Source organism: Strix aluco, chromosome 11 (genome assembly GCF_031877795.1).
Source record: "Strix aluco isolate bStrAlu1 chromosome 11, bStrAlu1.hap1, whole genome shotgun sequence".
Taxonomy (NCBI): domain Eukaryota; kingdom Metazoa; phylum Chordata; class Aves; order Strigiformes; family Strigidae; genus Strix; species Strix aluco.
This window is the reverse complement of record NC_133941.1, coordinates 13,403,752-13,419,699: the sequence shown is the minus strand read 5'-3', so window position 1 is coordinate 13,419,699 and position 15,948 is coordinate 13,403,752. Positions and strand designations below refer to the sequence as shown.

The 15,948-nt window shown below is 49.3% G+C and overlaps 1 protein-coding gene across 2 annotated transcripts in view; it reads left to right on the top strand.

Annotated features, from left to right (window-relative positions):
• SSUH2 (ssu-2 homolog) overlaps positions 1 to 15,518 on the top strand; it is a 35,192-nt gene extending 19,674 nt beyond the window's left edge. For both annotated transcript variants that reach the window (XM_074836204.1, XM_074836202.1), the window contains exons 5-14: positions 112 to 193; positions 2,299 to 2,428; positions 5,738 to 5,798; positions 6,431 to 6,555; positions 7,246 to 7,308; positions 8,188 to 8,273; positions 9,791 to 9,883; positions 10,960 to 11,065; positions 12,958 to 13,065; positions 15,055 to 15,518. In XM_074836204.1, the coding sequence (XP_074692305.1) occupies positions 112 to 193; positions 2,299 to 2,428; positions 5,738 to 5,798; positions 6,431 to 6,555; positions 7,246 to 7,308; positions 8,188 to 8,273; positions 9,791 to 9,883; positions 10,960 to 11,065; positions 12,958 to 13,065; positions 15,055 to 15,201 (1,001 nt within the window). In that variant the 3' untranslated portion in view covers positions 15,202 to 15,518. The remainder of the gene's footprint in view (positions 1 to 111; positions 194 to 2,298; positions 2,429 to 5,737; positions 5,799 to 6,430; positions 6,556 to 7,245; positions 7,309 to 8,187; positions 8,274 to 9,790; positions 9,884 to 10,959; positions 11,066 to 12,957; positions 13,066 to 15,054) is intronic.
• The last annotated feature ends 430 nt before the right edge of the window (positions 15,519 to 15,948 follow it).

Below are 15,948 nucleotides of genomic sequence, written 5' to 3'. Positions count from 1 at the left end.
GCTCACTCAGGAGTGGCTTTAGCTGCTACAGCTGAATCTTCCTGCAGTTGTGAGCAAAATCTGTCTTGGGTTTAAATTGGGCGTGAATTCCTCAGCTGCCCTTTCCCGTAGGACCAAAGCTCCTGTCACCACCTCTGGCCCCGGCAGGTGAGCCCGTGGAGCAGAGGAGCAGGTCCCCCTTCGTGTGGCACAGGTAAGCAGCTTTGGGGAGCAAAGTGGTTTATGCACTTTTCCCTGGAAAAGCAGCTCAGCGCTGCCCCGGGGTGGGGGAGCCCTCCAGCAGCCGCCCCCATGCTGGCTGGGGTCCCAGGGCCCCAGAGGCAGCCAAAGGGCTGATTCCACTGCAGGCATCGGTGGTGGGGTGAAGGTGTTTTACAGATCCAGCGGTGCAGAGAAGCACCAGCGCTGACTTGCGTGTGGGAGAGCCTTAGACAGGGGTAAAAACTGAATTTACAGGAGCAGAGCTGCCTTCCCCCCAGCCCAGCATCCCCAGCCGCAGGGCAGATAAAAGATCCTCTGTCTGGCCATGACCAGAGCAGATCCTTGGTGGCAGGGCCCAAACTCCTGAGGCTTTCTTTGGAATATAAGTATCACATGGGTTTTGTACTAGTCCTTCTCTCAGAGATCGGGTTGTTCTGTCTTTTATATATTGCTTATTGTCTTTGTTTCTCTCCTGGTTTTCATCTTGAATTTAAAAAGAAAACCGAAACCCAAACCAAAACAAACACCTTTTTCCTTTGCACATGGAGAAAAAGAAAAAAGAAGCACAGCTCAAGAAGCAACATTTGATCCAAAGTAGTATGGGATGGCAGGAGTCTGCTCCTGTTTGTTTTCTTCATTTACACACGGGTTCAGACTGGATAGCTTGTGGCATTATGATTCTCAGCCTTAATGAGAAGGGAAAAGATGACTGCAAGACAGTGATCTGCCTAAGCATCTCATGAACACAGTCCTGCAAGGACAGGAAAGTGACTAATTAAACTAAATAAACATGAATTTGATCAATGCCTGGTGAACACTTGTTAGAGAAGCAAACATCGGGTCAAAAAAGAGAAAAAGGGAATGTGAAGGTTCAAGAATACTAGTGCTAAATTTCCTTTGGAGGGCAGCGGGCTTGGGGACAAGAGCTGAGTCCCCAGCCGGCCGTGCCGGTGCCGGGGATGCTGTGGGTGGGTGGTGAAGCTGGGGGAGTGCTGGGGGGGCCTGGCCAAAAAGTCTTCCTCCCCGCGCTGCCATCCCTGCCAGCCGAAATAGCTGTGGGAGCTGTGAGATCGGTGATTGCTCTTATTGAAGGGGGTTTCTTCATCTCAGCTGTCACCCCACTGACAGGGAGGGTTCTTATGAATATGGTCTGGGGTTGTAACAAAACAGTGTGGTTGGCCACTGAGGCTGGAGATGTGATGAGTTCTGAGGAAAGGATTCATGGTTGAATATTAACCCAGAGCAAACGCTGACATTATCTCCTCTGTTACCGCTTACTTCATGGTGTTTTAACATGCTTTCCACAGGTGTTAAATCAGAGAGATGAAAAAACACGTAATGGACAGTCAGGTGTCACAGTGGGACAGAGGGACCTGTCTCAGTTTTGGGCAGCTGCTGTAGGTTTTTCTCTCTTACAAAGACAACTGATGAGGATTTTTGAGGAACCACCTCTGAAAAACAGCTTTTAGGCTTTTTTTTTTTTTTTTTTCTTTTCTATAATGTTACTCTATCCCCATTGGCAGGGGAGGTAGGAGTGCCCCACACTGCCCATGACAACTCCAGGGACCTGCTGCCCTGGCTGCACTTGGGCAGAGCTGCTGCAGGGTGCCAAGGGAGGCACGGGATGTGCTTCATGCACAAGTTAGTCTTTCTGCTGCTGTTTCTATTAACAGAAAATAGAAAACAGCTCATAGTAACAGGGCTCCTTGGGTCTGGAAAAATAAAGAATGTCATTTCTAATCCCATAAGCTGACAGGGAAGCTGTTGATTAGCAGCTTGCAAAGACACAGCAATGTTTTGAACCGGCTCAACTTTACCCAGCTCGCTGAAGGCGAGGGTTTACACACACATGTATTTATTTCCGACCACTCTTTAATACTGACCTTGCTGATATTACATGAAGATATTTTTTAGAATGAAAATCTCTTTTTCTTTTGTAATAAGAAAGATGCCAGCTGTGATTGTGTAAAAAGGTGGGCGCACCCAAATGGGCTCTACTTCACTTTTTTGCATTAGGTTAAATACACTGAATGTTTCTAGCTAATTCTTTAGGACAAATTAAGAGTATAAATCTGTTTTGTTTCCGTTGCCTCCCAGTGTGCCTCCGATGACAGAGGCGGCGGCCAGGCAAGCCCTCCTGCGCTTCGTGGCCTCGCGATGCTGCTACGGGAGCAGAGCCGCGGGCCAGCTGGCCATCCAGTGTCTGCGCCCGCTGGGCATGTACCGAGTGAGTACCTCCAGATCGGGTGTCTTGGGCACCTCTTCTGAGCACCTGGGATAATTTCCAATTACATAGTGACATCAGGTCACAAAGAGCCATCCATTCATTAAATTAAATAGCCTTCATCCTACTTCAAGCGCCAAGTGCTTTCCAGGAAGAGTCTACCTAAGAGTTGACTGCAGGTTTTATAGCTGAAGGGTCCATCCTCCTCTACAGTAAAGCACCACCTTGGCAAAGCCCCTGGAAGCCTTCTCTGACTGCCTAGCTTTGGCAAAAGAGCCCTTTCCTTACCTAAACCACAGGAACCTGCCCTGCAGCTTGGTATTTTGGGCTCAGGCAAGCACAGAGTGACCTGTAATGCCACACATCCCCCCAGCCGTGAATCTATTCTGGTAATGTTTAATTTCACAGAAAACATCTGGGCTTTGATTCCCTAGCGTCACACAGAATCACACAGAATCATCAAGGTCGGGAAAGACCTTGAAGATCATCTGATCCAATCATTAACCTAACACTGACAGTTCCCAACTATACCATATCCCTCAGCGCTATGTCTGGGAAGTTAAAGTCTCCCACAAGAACAAGGGCAAGCAATCGTGAGATTTCTCCTAAGTGCCTACGAAATATTTCATCCACCTCTCTGTCCTGGTTGGGTGGCCTATAGTAGACTCCTACTACAACATCTGCCCTATTGGCCTTCCTCCTGATTCTAACACAAAGATACTCCACCCTGTCTTCACTATACTCGTGCTCAAAGCAATCATAACAGTCCCTAACATACAGCTCCACCCCCTCGCGTCTCCTTCCTTGTCTGACCCTTCTAAAGAGCTTGTAGCCATCAACTGGCACAGTCCAGTCATGTTTCTGTAATAGCCACTACATCATAATTTTCCTGTTTCATTGTGGCTTCAAGCTCCTCCTGTTTGTTACCCATGCTGTGTGCATTGGTATACATGCACTTCAGATGGGCTGATGTCCCCAGCACCTTTTCACATTTAGAGGTCCTAAGTCTGGCCTGACCTTTCACAGGTGCTACCACAGTTACTGATCCATCCATATCCCTTGCATCTTTGTTGTGCTGCCTGTCTCCATCCCTTGCCTCCACTGGGATAGCAGGGTGAGGGTCATCGCTGGCACAACAGCCCACAAACTCTGGTAATCTACCCTGGGGTTTATGCCTGGTGAGTTCCAGTTTTGTGCCCTTCCCCCTTCAAATCTAGTTTAAAGCTCTCTCAATGAGCCCAGCTAACTCCTGCCCCAAGATCCTTTCCCCCCTCTGGGACAGGTACATCCCATCTGATGCCAAAAGCTCTGTTGTCCTGTATGCTAACCATGATTGAAAAATCCAAAGCCGTGCTGGTAACACCAGTCTCAGAGCCACAAGTTCATCTGTTGGGTTCTCCTGTAATCTTCTTCATCCATCCCCGCAACTGAAGGGATGGAGGAGAACACAATTTGTGGCCCCGACCCCTTAACTGGTTTCCCCAAGGCCCACTTCATTGGGGGGGCCCCCCAAATCTCTCTTCATTGATTTAGGACTTTTCCTGGTAGTATCATCACTACCTGCCTGAAAAACCAAGAGAGGGTAGTAGTCCTTGGGTCTCACTAGAGCAGGGAGTTTAGCCGGTGAGGTCCTTCACCTAGGCCCCAGGGAGGCAGCAGACTTCCCTATGAAGTGGGTCCAGTCTGCATATTGGGCCTTCGACACCCCTCAGAATGGAGTCACCCACTACAATGACCCTTCTGGGGTTCTTTTTAGCATTGGTTTTAATACCTGGTCTAGAGCGACCCGGCCTGGGTGGACCTTGATCTTTCTCCTTGTTTGACTCATTCTCTTCATCCTTCTCTACTTCATTCAAAAGTTCCAGGGCCCCGTATCTGTTGTGAAGGGACATCACGGAAGGTGAGGGAGGTCGGGAGGGGATTTTCCTGCCTCCCTGAGCAGGGACCTGTTTCCAGCCTCCCCCATCCCTTAGGTCCCCTCCTTCTGCCTGGTCGCAAGAGGGTGAGGGATCACCTGCCTCTTTTGGAGCCTCCCTTTGCTCCTGTTGCTTCAGGGGTGCCAAGGCGCTACTCCACCAATCAATTTCCCTTTCGCACTCCCTAATACTTCTTAATCTTTCAACCTCTTCTTTGAGCTTCACCACCAGGCTGAGCAGGTCACCCAGCTGATCGCAGCGCACACAGGTGCTGTCACTGCTGCCCTCCGACAGGACTGACAGGCTCAGGCACTCCCTGCAGCCTGGGACCTGGACCGCTGCGTGTTTGTGCGGCAGCTCCATCTGGGTCGCCACATTCTTTCTGGTGGTGGTTTTGACCCGAGTGGAGACCATGGTTCAGTCTACTCGGGGAGGATGATGACAACTAGTTCAGATGAGCTCTAGACCCAGGAGAGGGACTGTGCCGCTCGCCTGCCTGCGCGAACTGCTGCGCAAAATGCCGTCCCACGTCCTTCTGACCCACCACACCCTGTTTGCCCGCCCTGTTGTCGCACTCCTGGTCGCTCACACTCCCTGGGGGCTGCTCTTGTACATGAGGGCTGTTGGGTGTCGTCACTCCAGGCTCTGCCCACTCTGAGTCCCCCCTGCCCTTGCTCCCAGCTCACTCTTCCCGCTCAGGGGGGAGGTGGCTTGAGGATCTCCCTCTTCCCTGGGCTTCTGCCTTCTCGGCTTGCAGTTTTGCTGTGGGTTTTTTGATGCTTTCAGAAGGGTCTCCCACTGCTATCCTCCTCTTCGGAGCCCCTCTCCTCAGCAACTGAAAATCACTATTGCAGATTTGGTGCTTGCTGCCATGAGCAGCTGGCTCTCAAGTCAGTCCTGGGTTGGGGAATCGCCTGTGGGGGAGTACCCAACACACCAAACTGGTGAGTTCAGGGCCAGGCTTTGGTGCGGGCCTGGCCTGGGCAGCTGTCCAGGGGAGTGCTGCAGTGCCCACCCCTGCTTCCTTTTCTGGGGCTTCTTGGAGGGGATGATGCAGGAGCATTGAGAAGCAGGGTGCTGGGAGCGCCCTTTGGTAGGCACTGTGGGGCAGATAGTCCTTTCTGCTAATGTTTGTTCCACTTCTGAGATTATTCAGATTACTCACAAACATTATCTGGGCCTTCCCTAGAAAATAAGCCTCAACTTTCTCCAAATAATGGTAAAATGCACTATTGCTGTTAAAATACTAACCAGTTTTTCATATGCAAGTTGTACTCAGAGACAGAAGAGTCTGGGAATGCCCTCAAGACCCATTATTAGCAAGTCACAGTTCAAATTTAAATACCTGCTTTGTGCAAGTTGTCTTTGTGGTGAGTGTGTGATTTTTCTCTTCTAGTATCGACTGGAGACGTTCAGTGAGTCGAGGTTAAGCGAGTGGGTGTTTGAGCCCTTCACCAGTAAGTGACTGCCCTGAATCCCAATGGAATAGCTCTCGTGGGACCTGCCCCGCACGTTGAAGCTGGGGTCTATGGCAGTGCTCACCGTCCAGGGCTCATGGGGCTCCTGGAGATGGCTTGAACCTGGTTTAACGTGCATGAAGTTTACCTCATCCCTCGTGGCCTTTTGCACTCTGCAGGACCTTGAAGCTGGGGCAAAATGCTTTCTTTTACATGCTTAGTTTGCTTTCCTCATGTTATGGGAGGTTTTGTTGCATGCCCTGGGAGCAGAGGCCGTTAGCTCCCTGCCTCCTACCAAGTGCGATGTATATTCAAAGCTTGTCAAGATTTACGATGAGCACCTGCGAGTCCACTTTTTACTGACCTGCTGAGGAGTGCACAGGACCCCTGCCCCTGTTTTTTGGGTGATGGCTGATCCCAGGGGGCTTCACTGGTTTGGGCGGGTCTGCTGGGAGGACTGGGGGGGAGACAGGGGCTGTGCTGTGGTGGCAGGAGGATGCTCAGCACCTCGGGATGGTACAGACCGTGTAGGGTTGGTCCCTGGTGCGATGCCTGCATGGGGATGGGGTGTGAAGCCATCATCCAATCACCATCTCCAGCAAAGTGAATAAGATGCCATTCCCCTCCTGCAGCGCCCAGAGCAGCTGGACCTTCTGGTGACACCCCCCTGGGCCCCTGGGACGTGGAGGTTGGGACCCCCCCACTCTTCCAGGGCCAGACGCGGCGCTGCCGGGTGCCCCGCTCGGCGTTGGTCAGGGTGAGTCCCCGCTCGCTGTTGGCTGCTCATGGTAGCCCCTTCCCCTGCCGATGGGCTCCTCAGGGCTCTGGGAGCAGCCCCCAGTGTCCCTTCCCCAAGCCAATGGGCTCCTTGGGGCTGGGGGAACAGCCTCCAGGGTCCCTTCCCCAGGACCAGCTCCCCGGGATAGTGATGGGTACCTCACTATGGTTCTCATTTTCTTGGGTTTTTCATCATTGAACACCAGGGAAAATAGTCAGAGATCCCTTCTTCCCAGTGTTGTCTCCCTCTAGATGTTTGAGGACAAATCTTGCTGCAGCCTTTTCAAGAAACAGCACCAGATAATCCTTCCTCTTTTGTTAATTTTTTTTTTTTCAATGTTAGCAGAACATTTGTTTGCATGACAGTTCCCATTTAGCTTTTGACAAGCTCTATAGCTGGTCAATTTATTTTACTTTTTAAGTGAAATGATGAATAAAGAAAAAAAATTACTTTCTTTTGCCAGCACTACATAGACATTGGCCTTTGTTAAATAATTATTATTTATAACTCCTTTAATGGTTGTACAGCACAATTTTATGGTGTTGGATTCTGTCCCGTTAGGACCAGAATTTTATCACTGAATTTAGATGCAGGAAGAGTGGATGTGCATAATATGAGATATCTGAAATCCCTGGGCAGCTCTGTGCATGAATAATCTTCTGATTTCAGGACTGTCACAGATGCCGTGGTCATGGCCGGTCCAAGTGCGGGGTATGCCATGGGGCAGGTCGGGTAAGGAGCTGGGAAACCTTCCACCAGACAGCCTGCCTTCCCTAGTCCTCTGAGTTTGGGGGTCATTTGCAAATTTACAACATGTGCTGTCTTATTGCTGTGCTTATTATGAGGGTTGGAAATCTGAGGGCAAGTTCTAGTTTATTCCCCCCAAACCCATTTGTGTTCAGTCCAATTTCCTGGGTCCTGTAAAGATGCTGGAAGGGGTTGTCAAAATCCTGCCCAGGTAGAAAAGATGTCTTACCGCATCCTCAGTCAATAGCCTGTGTGTTATGATGGGGAGAGGGAAAGGAGAATTTGCTTCTGCACTGTTGAGAAGAGGTCAGATCTCAGGTGTGAAATGCAGCAAAGTGTTTGCTGCCTTTCAGAAATGCTCAGTTCTGCATTTAGGGTTTCTGAATGGGAGAGGAGGCTTAACCCAGGGATGGAGTGCAGCAACAAATCTGCCCTCCTGTCTTTATTTGTTCTTCTGCATAGATATTCCCAGACAGACAAAAGGAGTATTGTCATTGCACAAATTTGCTGCTTAATTAAAGTCAATCTGATTGAATAGGAATACTTAAAGTATACTACTAATGACAAGAATAAATAACAGTGGGAAAACACACGTGTAAGAAAAAAGTCATTTCAAGCTAGATCATGTGTCTAGTTTGCATCACTGATGAGTTTGACTGGAACACCTAATTAATCCAGGGTCACAATTTATGGGCTATTTTGTACACTCTTCATTTACAATGTACATACCTGGCATATGTCTTTCTCTGCAAGCCTGAGTTAGCAATTATTTTGATAATGTGCATAAAAGCTTTTGATTTATAAACCTGACATGTTTTTATTCTAGCAGCCACCACCTGTTTTAATTCTTCGGTATATTTGCAGATGAGGTGTGTAACATGCAAGGGGTCCCGCCGGAGGCTAAAGCAGCAGAAGAGATGCCAGCTTTGCTCAGGTACAGGTCGCAAAAGGTACGATGGGCTCCTCTGCGCGTCACTTGGTGTGGCTCTGCTTGGGCCGAATTGCTTCCCTTAGTCTGTGTTCGCTCACGCAATGGTATGGTTAGCAGAAACCAGTCACCCCGGTCCCGCTGGCTTGGTGGAGGTTATCAGCTGAGGGTCTATTAGTAGGAGGAAAAGACTGGGAAGTTGGTAGGGGAAAAAAGCCGTTAGTCCAGTATGATTGAGCCAAAATGACTCCACTTGCGTGCCTCTGGCAGCAGTTACAGTGCAGAGCTCTACATGCTTGTGCACTTTTGTTATTTCCTACCATAAAGACACCTAACAGATAAAGCAGTACAGCAGTAGCTTTATTCTCCAGGAATAATGGTTAGAAATAGCCTTTTTCCCCTCTGATTTTTAAAAGAAATTTCATTTTAACATCTGTTATTCATTCTGTGTGGCCTACTCTCAGCATTCAGAAACCAGGCTGGTATCCCAGACTCATGAGAGAAGTTCTTAAGCATTTGGAAAATAGTATCTTTTTGGCTCGCCTTTCTTCCATCTTTTTTACCTTTCTGTTACAAGACAGTCGCCTTTCCCAGCTTCTCTGGGAAACTGGAGAGAGCTTTGGGTTTTCCAATGAAAGCAGAGTTTCTCAGACCTTCAGGAGCTGCAGCAGGAAAGAGGCTTCAAGTGTCTCCAGGTCGATGCTCAAGCTCCCATCCTCCGTCTTGGCAGGCTCTGCGTGGCTCAGCCGGGGAGGGGTGGTGGGATGGGCTGCAAGGAGCCTGCTCAGGATGGCAGCAACAAACTTCTGAGTGGCTCTTTGGTCCAGTTCCTGCAGCGCCTGGTTGGGCTTTGGCAGGTTTCACGGCGAGTGCAGCCTGGACAATTATTACCACACTCTGTTTTTTCCAAACATGATACTTAACAGGCTTAAAAATGATCTTTAAGTGACAAAAAAAAGAAAGCACTATTCTAAAACTGTTTTGTTTATGTGGCTCCATTAAGTTTAAAATAACAGAGATGGTATCGTGCATAATCATGGCAGTCATTTTAAAGCATGAATCCACTGGGGCTAATGATGGCTTGAAGAGCCTTAATGAATCAGTTGTTAACTGCTGCTAATCTGTGTTGCATTGATGCAATCAAAATGCTCCATGCATAAGCATATGCCTCCTGCATCTGTTAGAAGCACAGGCAGCAGCGTCTTCAAAGTGACACTCGCCTTCCTACCGTTGTGTGGGGAAATTGTGATTATCCTTAATTAGATGTACAAATACATTCTTTGACTAATTCCACATTTACAAATAGATTTGAGGCTGGCATTAGTCATTTGTTTTTCCCAGCAAATATGTTATATCCCTTGAGTCACAGACTGGGGGAAGATGTATGTGCGGTGCATCTGCTGTCGTTGACTCCTGTAGCTGCTGACCCAGCTGAGCTACACAGACAGTCTGAAATAAATCACCCCCAGGTCTGAAGGCCTCTGAAAGCTGGCAGTGTTTAAAAAATCCTGTTTAAATTCCTTTTTGTTGCATCCAAAGGTGCAATACCTGTTCTGGCCGGGGCAGCAAGACCTGTGTGACCTGTCAGGGAGAGAAAAAGCTCCAACATTTCAAGCAGCTGGTGATAACCTGGTAAGTAGTACGGGTAGAAGTTCAGAGCTGTTCCTTTTATTCCTTGTTTTACTGCAAGACTTGGGAGCTCAGCTGGTCTCACTAAGGGGAGGCTGGGAGAGTATTTCTTGCCTTTGGTCAGGCAGAAACAGGGGCTTACAGGAGCAGCTTTAGTCCTTAATGATGGCAGTCTTGTCCATGGGGCATGGTGGGAGCTGCAGTGGGTTCTCAGAGTTAAAGGATGGCCCAAGGTCACACAAGAAGTCAGAGATGGAGCTGAAGCAGCTGAGCAGAGAGGGAGCTGGCACAGCCCAGACCTAAAGCCCCTGGCAGCCCCCAGGGCAGTGGCCCAGCTCCTTTTCCTGGGGCTTTAGTGATGGCCCAGAGCTGCTGGCTCTGGTGTTGCTCTGGCACGTCCCATTTGGGAGCTGTAACACCAGAGATAACAGATGGGGCTGGAAAAGATCTTAGCTTGTGAGGTTTAGCTAAAAGCCATTACCTGCCCTGCTGGGTGCTTCCTGAGCGCTTTCCCATTTTTGTACAAAATGCCTTCAATTACCCTGTGTGAAGACCAGCATTTTTTGAAACACCATCTCCATCCATCCTGAGAGACTGGAAATTGCCCCAGCCGTGCCCATCATGCTGGTGGGACTCTGGGGGGTGCAGGGGCCCCAGGGCTGTGCTACGCCAGACAAGCACAGCTCTGTCACATGAGACCTTCAGTTCCTTTGGCACTAACCATGCCCCTGTCCTACAGGTAATAGAGAAAAATGGTTCACTGTAAGAGGAACTGTGGCTTTGGAAAGGGAATAGAAGTCCTCTCCTGCAGCAGGGAGTTAATCGGTGTACGAGGCCCTGAAAGCTGTAATGCAAGGGGATCATCATGAAGGTCTGGTTTCAGGATTATTTACACAAGAGCCATCCATGGTTGTTGCACACACAAGGTTATTAAGAAACTAATGCGGGAGTGCACAAAGGTTAGGCAGGCATGACTATTGTCCTCAGAAATCAGGGAGCACCCAAACATTACTCGGGCATTTAGACAGAGCCTGGAACTAGCTCAGCTCGGGTCGTTCAGTTTTCCCTCTCTCTTGCAGGAAGAACAATGTATTTGAATTTGTTTCTGAGCATCATCTGAACTTCCCAGGAGAGCTGCTCAGCAAAGTCAGCGGAGCGAATGTATTTAAAGATGAAAATGTGGTGGTGAGTGTGACTTTGGGGGCCGGAGGGGATTCCTCCCTGAGCGACTGTAAAGGAGGGGGGATGTGAAATGCCTTCCAGCTGCGCGCCTCTACTGCAGTGCCCGGGGCTGCTCTGGACACGGTGATAACCAGTGCCCTCTCCTGCAGCAGACCTGTGGTCCCCCATTTGTGGGACACAGCTTTTCCCATTTCTACAGTCAGGAGAAATTTAGGGAGTAACGGGATTATGAAATCCATCAAAACTGGGTCTTTTTCCATCAGCAACCCCTGGGAAGCCATGACTTTGCCCCTCCCCACCGGGCCAGGTTGCTCTTGGCTGGGACAGAGATGCTTTGGGGGACCCACAGGTGACCTGTGCAGTCTGACAGAGTGGCACCAGTGCCAATGCAATGGGGCTTCGGGCCATTGTCCCTGGTGCAGAGCAGCCTGAACTTCCTCTGAGGAACCAAGAGTTGTTGGGTTTTCTGCCTGACAAAACGCGACCAACCTGTGCAGCGGCAGTCAGCCCTCAACCACCCCAGGTTACTTTCCGTGGCCATTGCCAGACTAGCAGAAATCCACCCTAGAGTTGTTCTCCACAGCTCTCCAGCAATAACAGGAGACATCCAGCAGCACATCCATCTCTGGGGCTTTTTATATTGTCCCTTGCACATTTTCCGCTGCCTGCACAGCATCAGTGCCACCGGCTGCAGGCTCGGCAGGGAGAGGCCATGGGACGGTGGCTCTTGCCCCTTGCTGGAACGCCTGCAGGGCATTGCCATTTGCCAGCAAACCCACCTGCCTGCAGAGCCACCGCGAGCTCATCCTGCAGGCAGGAACTGATCCTGGAGCTTCGGAGCCAGGACCCAGCACAGAGGTGCTGCTGCTGGCTGGGGCTGCTGGCTGGGCTGCCGTGGAGACCTGTGGCTGCAGGGCCCTTCAACAAGATGGTCATCAGTGCTGGAGATCTCTTCTCCTCCAGCTCCTGTGGTACAGGGGTCCCAGAGGGAATCTGCCTCCGTGTACCTGCAAAAGTCTGGAGTAAACCAACCCGAAAACGGCTGAAGCACAGTGCCCTCCTACAGCCAATGCCATTGCTGTACTGCTCCGTTCTCAGCTTGATTTTTTTTTTTTTTAATGCGAATGCAAATGAGTGAGGATTTAACTGTGCCTTTTTATTATTTATTAGTTGTTTTTCAGTAACTGTACAAACTTTGGTCATGTACCAAGACGGGGAGATAGGCACCATCCAAGCACGGACCAGCTTTCCTCCAGAGAGCTATTATTCAGTGTCATGCATCTGTAGCGAAGACTTTGCATCTGGTGTTGCAGAACCCCTTTGGGATTTGAATGATGTTTTAGCATCTGAGTCACTCTCCAACAAATGCTTTATCTCTGAAGTCCTATGAGCATTACAATCAGTGGGCCTCTTACATAAATAGGTATCACTCCTGGCTATGCAAGAAGCAGCTGACTGATTCTGCTTTGCCCCCAAGCCCAGTATTTCTTCTGCAAATTGTCCATATGCTGGGGGAAAACAGAAAGGCTTAAAAAAGCCTTTCAAATTTAACAGTGCTGCACTGCTGGAGAAGGTGACAGTGAATCCTGTTGGGGCACAGAGTCAGAGTCACCCAGTGCCACTTTTTAACCAAACCAGGCTGGGAGTAGCAGCCTCTCCCCATGCTGTCCTGCTCCACTAAGCTCTGCCTAGAGAGGCACAGTCCCTACTTCGGACACTTCTACATTTTGCTGGGGTGGGATGGACATGCCTTTGAGACAGCTTACCGTTTGGTTTATGTGTTTCCATTCTATGCCCAGGTCTTTCCTTGCATTTGCTGGTAACAGGTGAAATGAATATGCTTGTGCCAGACAAATAGGGTCTCTCTTTTGCACAGCTGGGTTTATTTCTTGCAGGTATACCCCATCATCAACTTTCCTGATCCTGAGATCTCCCTGGCCTCACAGCGAGCCATCGCAGAGCACAGTGCAGCACTGGCCACGTCCTCCCGCATCCTCCGACAGGTAAGGGGGGAGCCCAGAGCAGAGCCACCCCTGCACCCAGTGGGCAGCTAATGAGGCCCGATTAGTGAGCTTGGTCAGACACTATAAGATGTTGAGAATAGTAACCGATTTCATTTTTTATTTAGAGGTGATCTTTAGCAAATGAAAAAGAAATTCTAATTATCAAAGAAATCTTAATTATCGAGTGAAATACCAGGGAAATAATTTTTCAGACATGTATTGAAAGATGGAGGAGACTGTGGTTATTATTGTTCCTTTTACCTTTTCAAAGCCCTGGCAAACATTATTTATTACCACTATTTTTATCTTGGAAGCTAATTTTGAATAAACATTAGGATTCCACTCCATCTGATTCTCGCTAGAGTGTTGTAATCTCTGTCGTTGCTATTATAAATGTGATTGCAAATGCAAAAGTTTAGCTAGAACATACTGTCTTTTCACCCACAGGAAAGAGAAGGTTTCACATTAAAAATGCAAGTAAACTGAAAGACCAAAATAAACTTAAAGGGAGATGGTTTGATTTTCCATGTGGTCTGTCAAAACCAGCTCTCTGGCAAATTTTTGTCTTCCAACTTAATTCCAGCCTATAATTTCCACTTCTCAGCATCAAAGGCAGTTTGTTCACTAGATTGCTGCACTCCAGCCAAAGGCTGTGCTAGCTGTATGGCAACGCAGGTGCTGAAAACCTCCCACCCTGCCAAATCCCCGGCACCACGCGGTATTTATGCTAGTCCGGACTGCCTTCTGCCGGTGCTTTCCCCACCATTGAATTTTTCATCCCCTCTGCTCGTTGTTGGCTGAGGTTCCTCCACTTAATATTCAGCATCTTTTGGAAAAAGCTGGTGGTGGTGGTGGGGGGAGTCTCTTCTTTGCTTGCCTGACGCTATTGTGGTTTCTTATGACGTTGGCCGTGTGTTGGAGGTCAATACCCACTGGGGTTAGAGGGGCTGGAGCCCGGAAGACTTTGCTGAGCTCATAGAGCTTTATTTAAAACAGAGACTTTGTGTGTGACTAGAACAAGATGTGAGAGCCGGGGTGGACGCTGGGGCTGCACTGGCTGCTCAGGAGACCTGACCATCTGCGGGGCACCGCGCGGCTCTCCTCCCTCTCCCACCCCACTGAGCAGCCCTAAGGGGCTGGGCATGTCGCTGGGCTCGAGCTGGCCGGGGTCCTGGCTGATCATAAACTTAAAATTCTCCAAAACTTGGGTTTGGTTGGTGTTAGGGAAAGGTGGAGATTGCTAAACTCTTTCTGCAAAGAAAAGAAAGGAGCAAAGTGGGTCCCTCCAGGAGGAGATAAGGTACCACTGCAGCACTGACACCAGACTGTCTCCTGTAATTCAGCCATGAATAATAATTACCAGATAAGAAGAGATGTAAGCAGCTTCCTTACCCCTCAGACTGGGAAGGGAGCAGCGCAGCAGGGGTTAAATCTGCAGCAATTTCTGCTGCAGTAACACAGCACAGTGTGGCCCAACACTGGCGTCTCTTCCTGCTTCCAAGGGACAAGGGTGACACATGTCCACAAAGGTGGTGATCTACCAGCAGCACTGGTGGTTCCTGGTGCACCCCCAGACTTCCACAGCTCCCCGTGTTCCCAGGGCACGGATGGGGAACCACGGTCACACACAGACCTCAACCATGCACGAGACAGGGGCATATGCTAACGCACCGAGGACTGGAAACAAGGCTTTAAGGATTTAAGGAACTAGCTTAAATAGCCATAAATGCAGCAAAAGTGGTCTAGTATACAAAGGCCAAAACATGTTAGCTCCATGCTAGCAGCACTAGGGGAATTTCTGATGGCTGTAGCAATGGGTGTCCATTGGGTTTTCCTTTCCCCTTCATAAAGCAACAGCAATCTTGGACCTGCAAAGTTTGTGGCTAAAAGTTGAGGCTCTTTTCCTCTTTACATCTCTTGGTCTAAAGCGAGATACAGCGTCTGCTCCAAACTGCTTATTTAATTTGAGCTTTTCCTTTCATTTCCCAGCGTCAAACGATTGAGCTAATCCCCATCACAGAAGTTCACTACCAGTATTCAGGGAAGCCTTACCTCTACTACATCTACGGGCTCGAAAACAAGGTATATGCGCTGGACTACCCCGAGAGGTGCTGCTGCAGCTGCACCATCCTCTGAGAGCTGGCATGGGAGAAAGGCACAACTGCGGCAGCAATTGTGGGGACTTGGGGATGCTCCGGGACCTTACCCATCACACCAGCTGTGCTTGCAGAGGACTGCAAACAAAATGGAGAAGGGGAAAAAAACCATGACTCCCCTCCCTCCAAACTGCTTGTATCTCAGAGCCAGGCCCAGCTCCAGGCTGCTGCTGGACACAGGACCTGGCCTTTGGGTAAAGATTCCTGCCGTGGATGTTTTCCTTCCTTGTTGCAGTGCTGTATCATTAAAGTGATGCATATTGACAGAGACATTTTCAGTACAACTATGCAGTTTATGACCGGTGCCTGCCTTTCCCCATTTTATTTGTCAGTTTTCCTGAGTTACTACATAATCTATAATGATATATTTCAAAATCTATCCAATTAGCAAATCTAACTTCAGAGGATTTCATTTTAAAATACCCAGTAACACCATCTGAGGGGTGGTTGTACCATTACGAAAATTGTTGTCTAAGAAAAAAAGAATAAAAGGCTCTTGCATGCGCTGCCCTGGGTGGCTGCAGGGATGGGGAGAGCAGGACAGTGCAGGGGGCAGGACATGGGGTCACCCCTGTGCCTGTGGGCTGGGGAAGACGAGCTCTGCCCCTGGGCACAGCACCCGCGCCCGGGGCCTCATCCAGACAAGGGGCATTGGCTCAAGTGCCCGCAGGAGGCAGTTCTGCCACGTCCTCCTCTTTTTTTTATTAGCAGTCTTGCAACATTTATC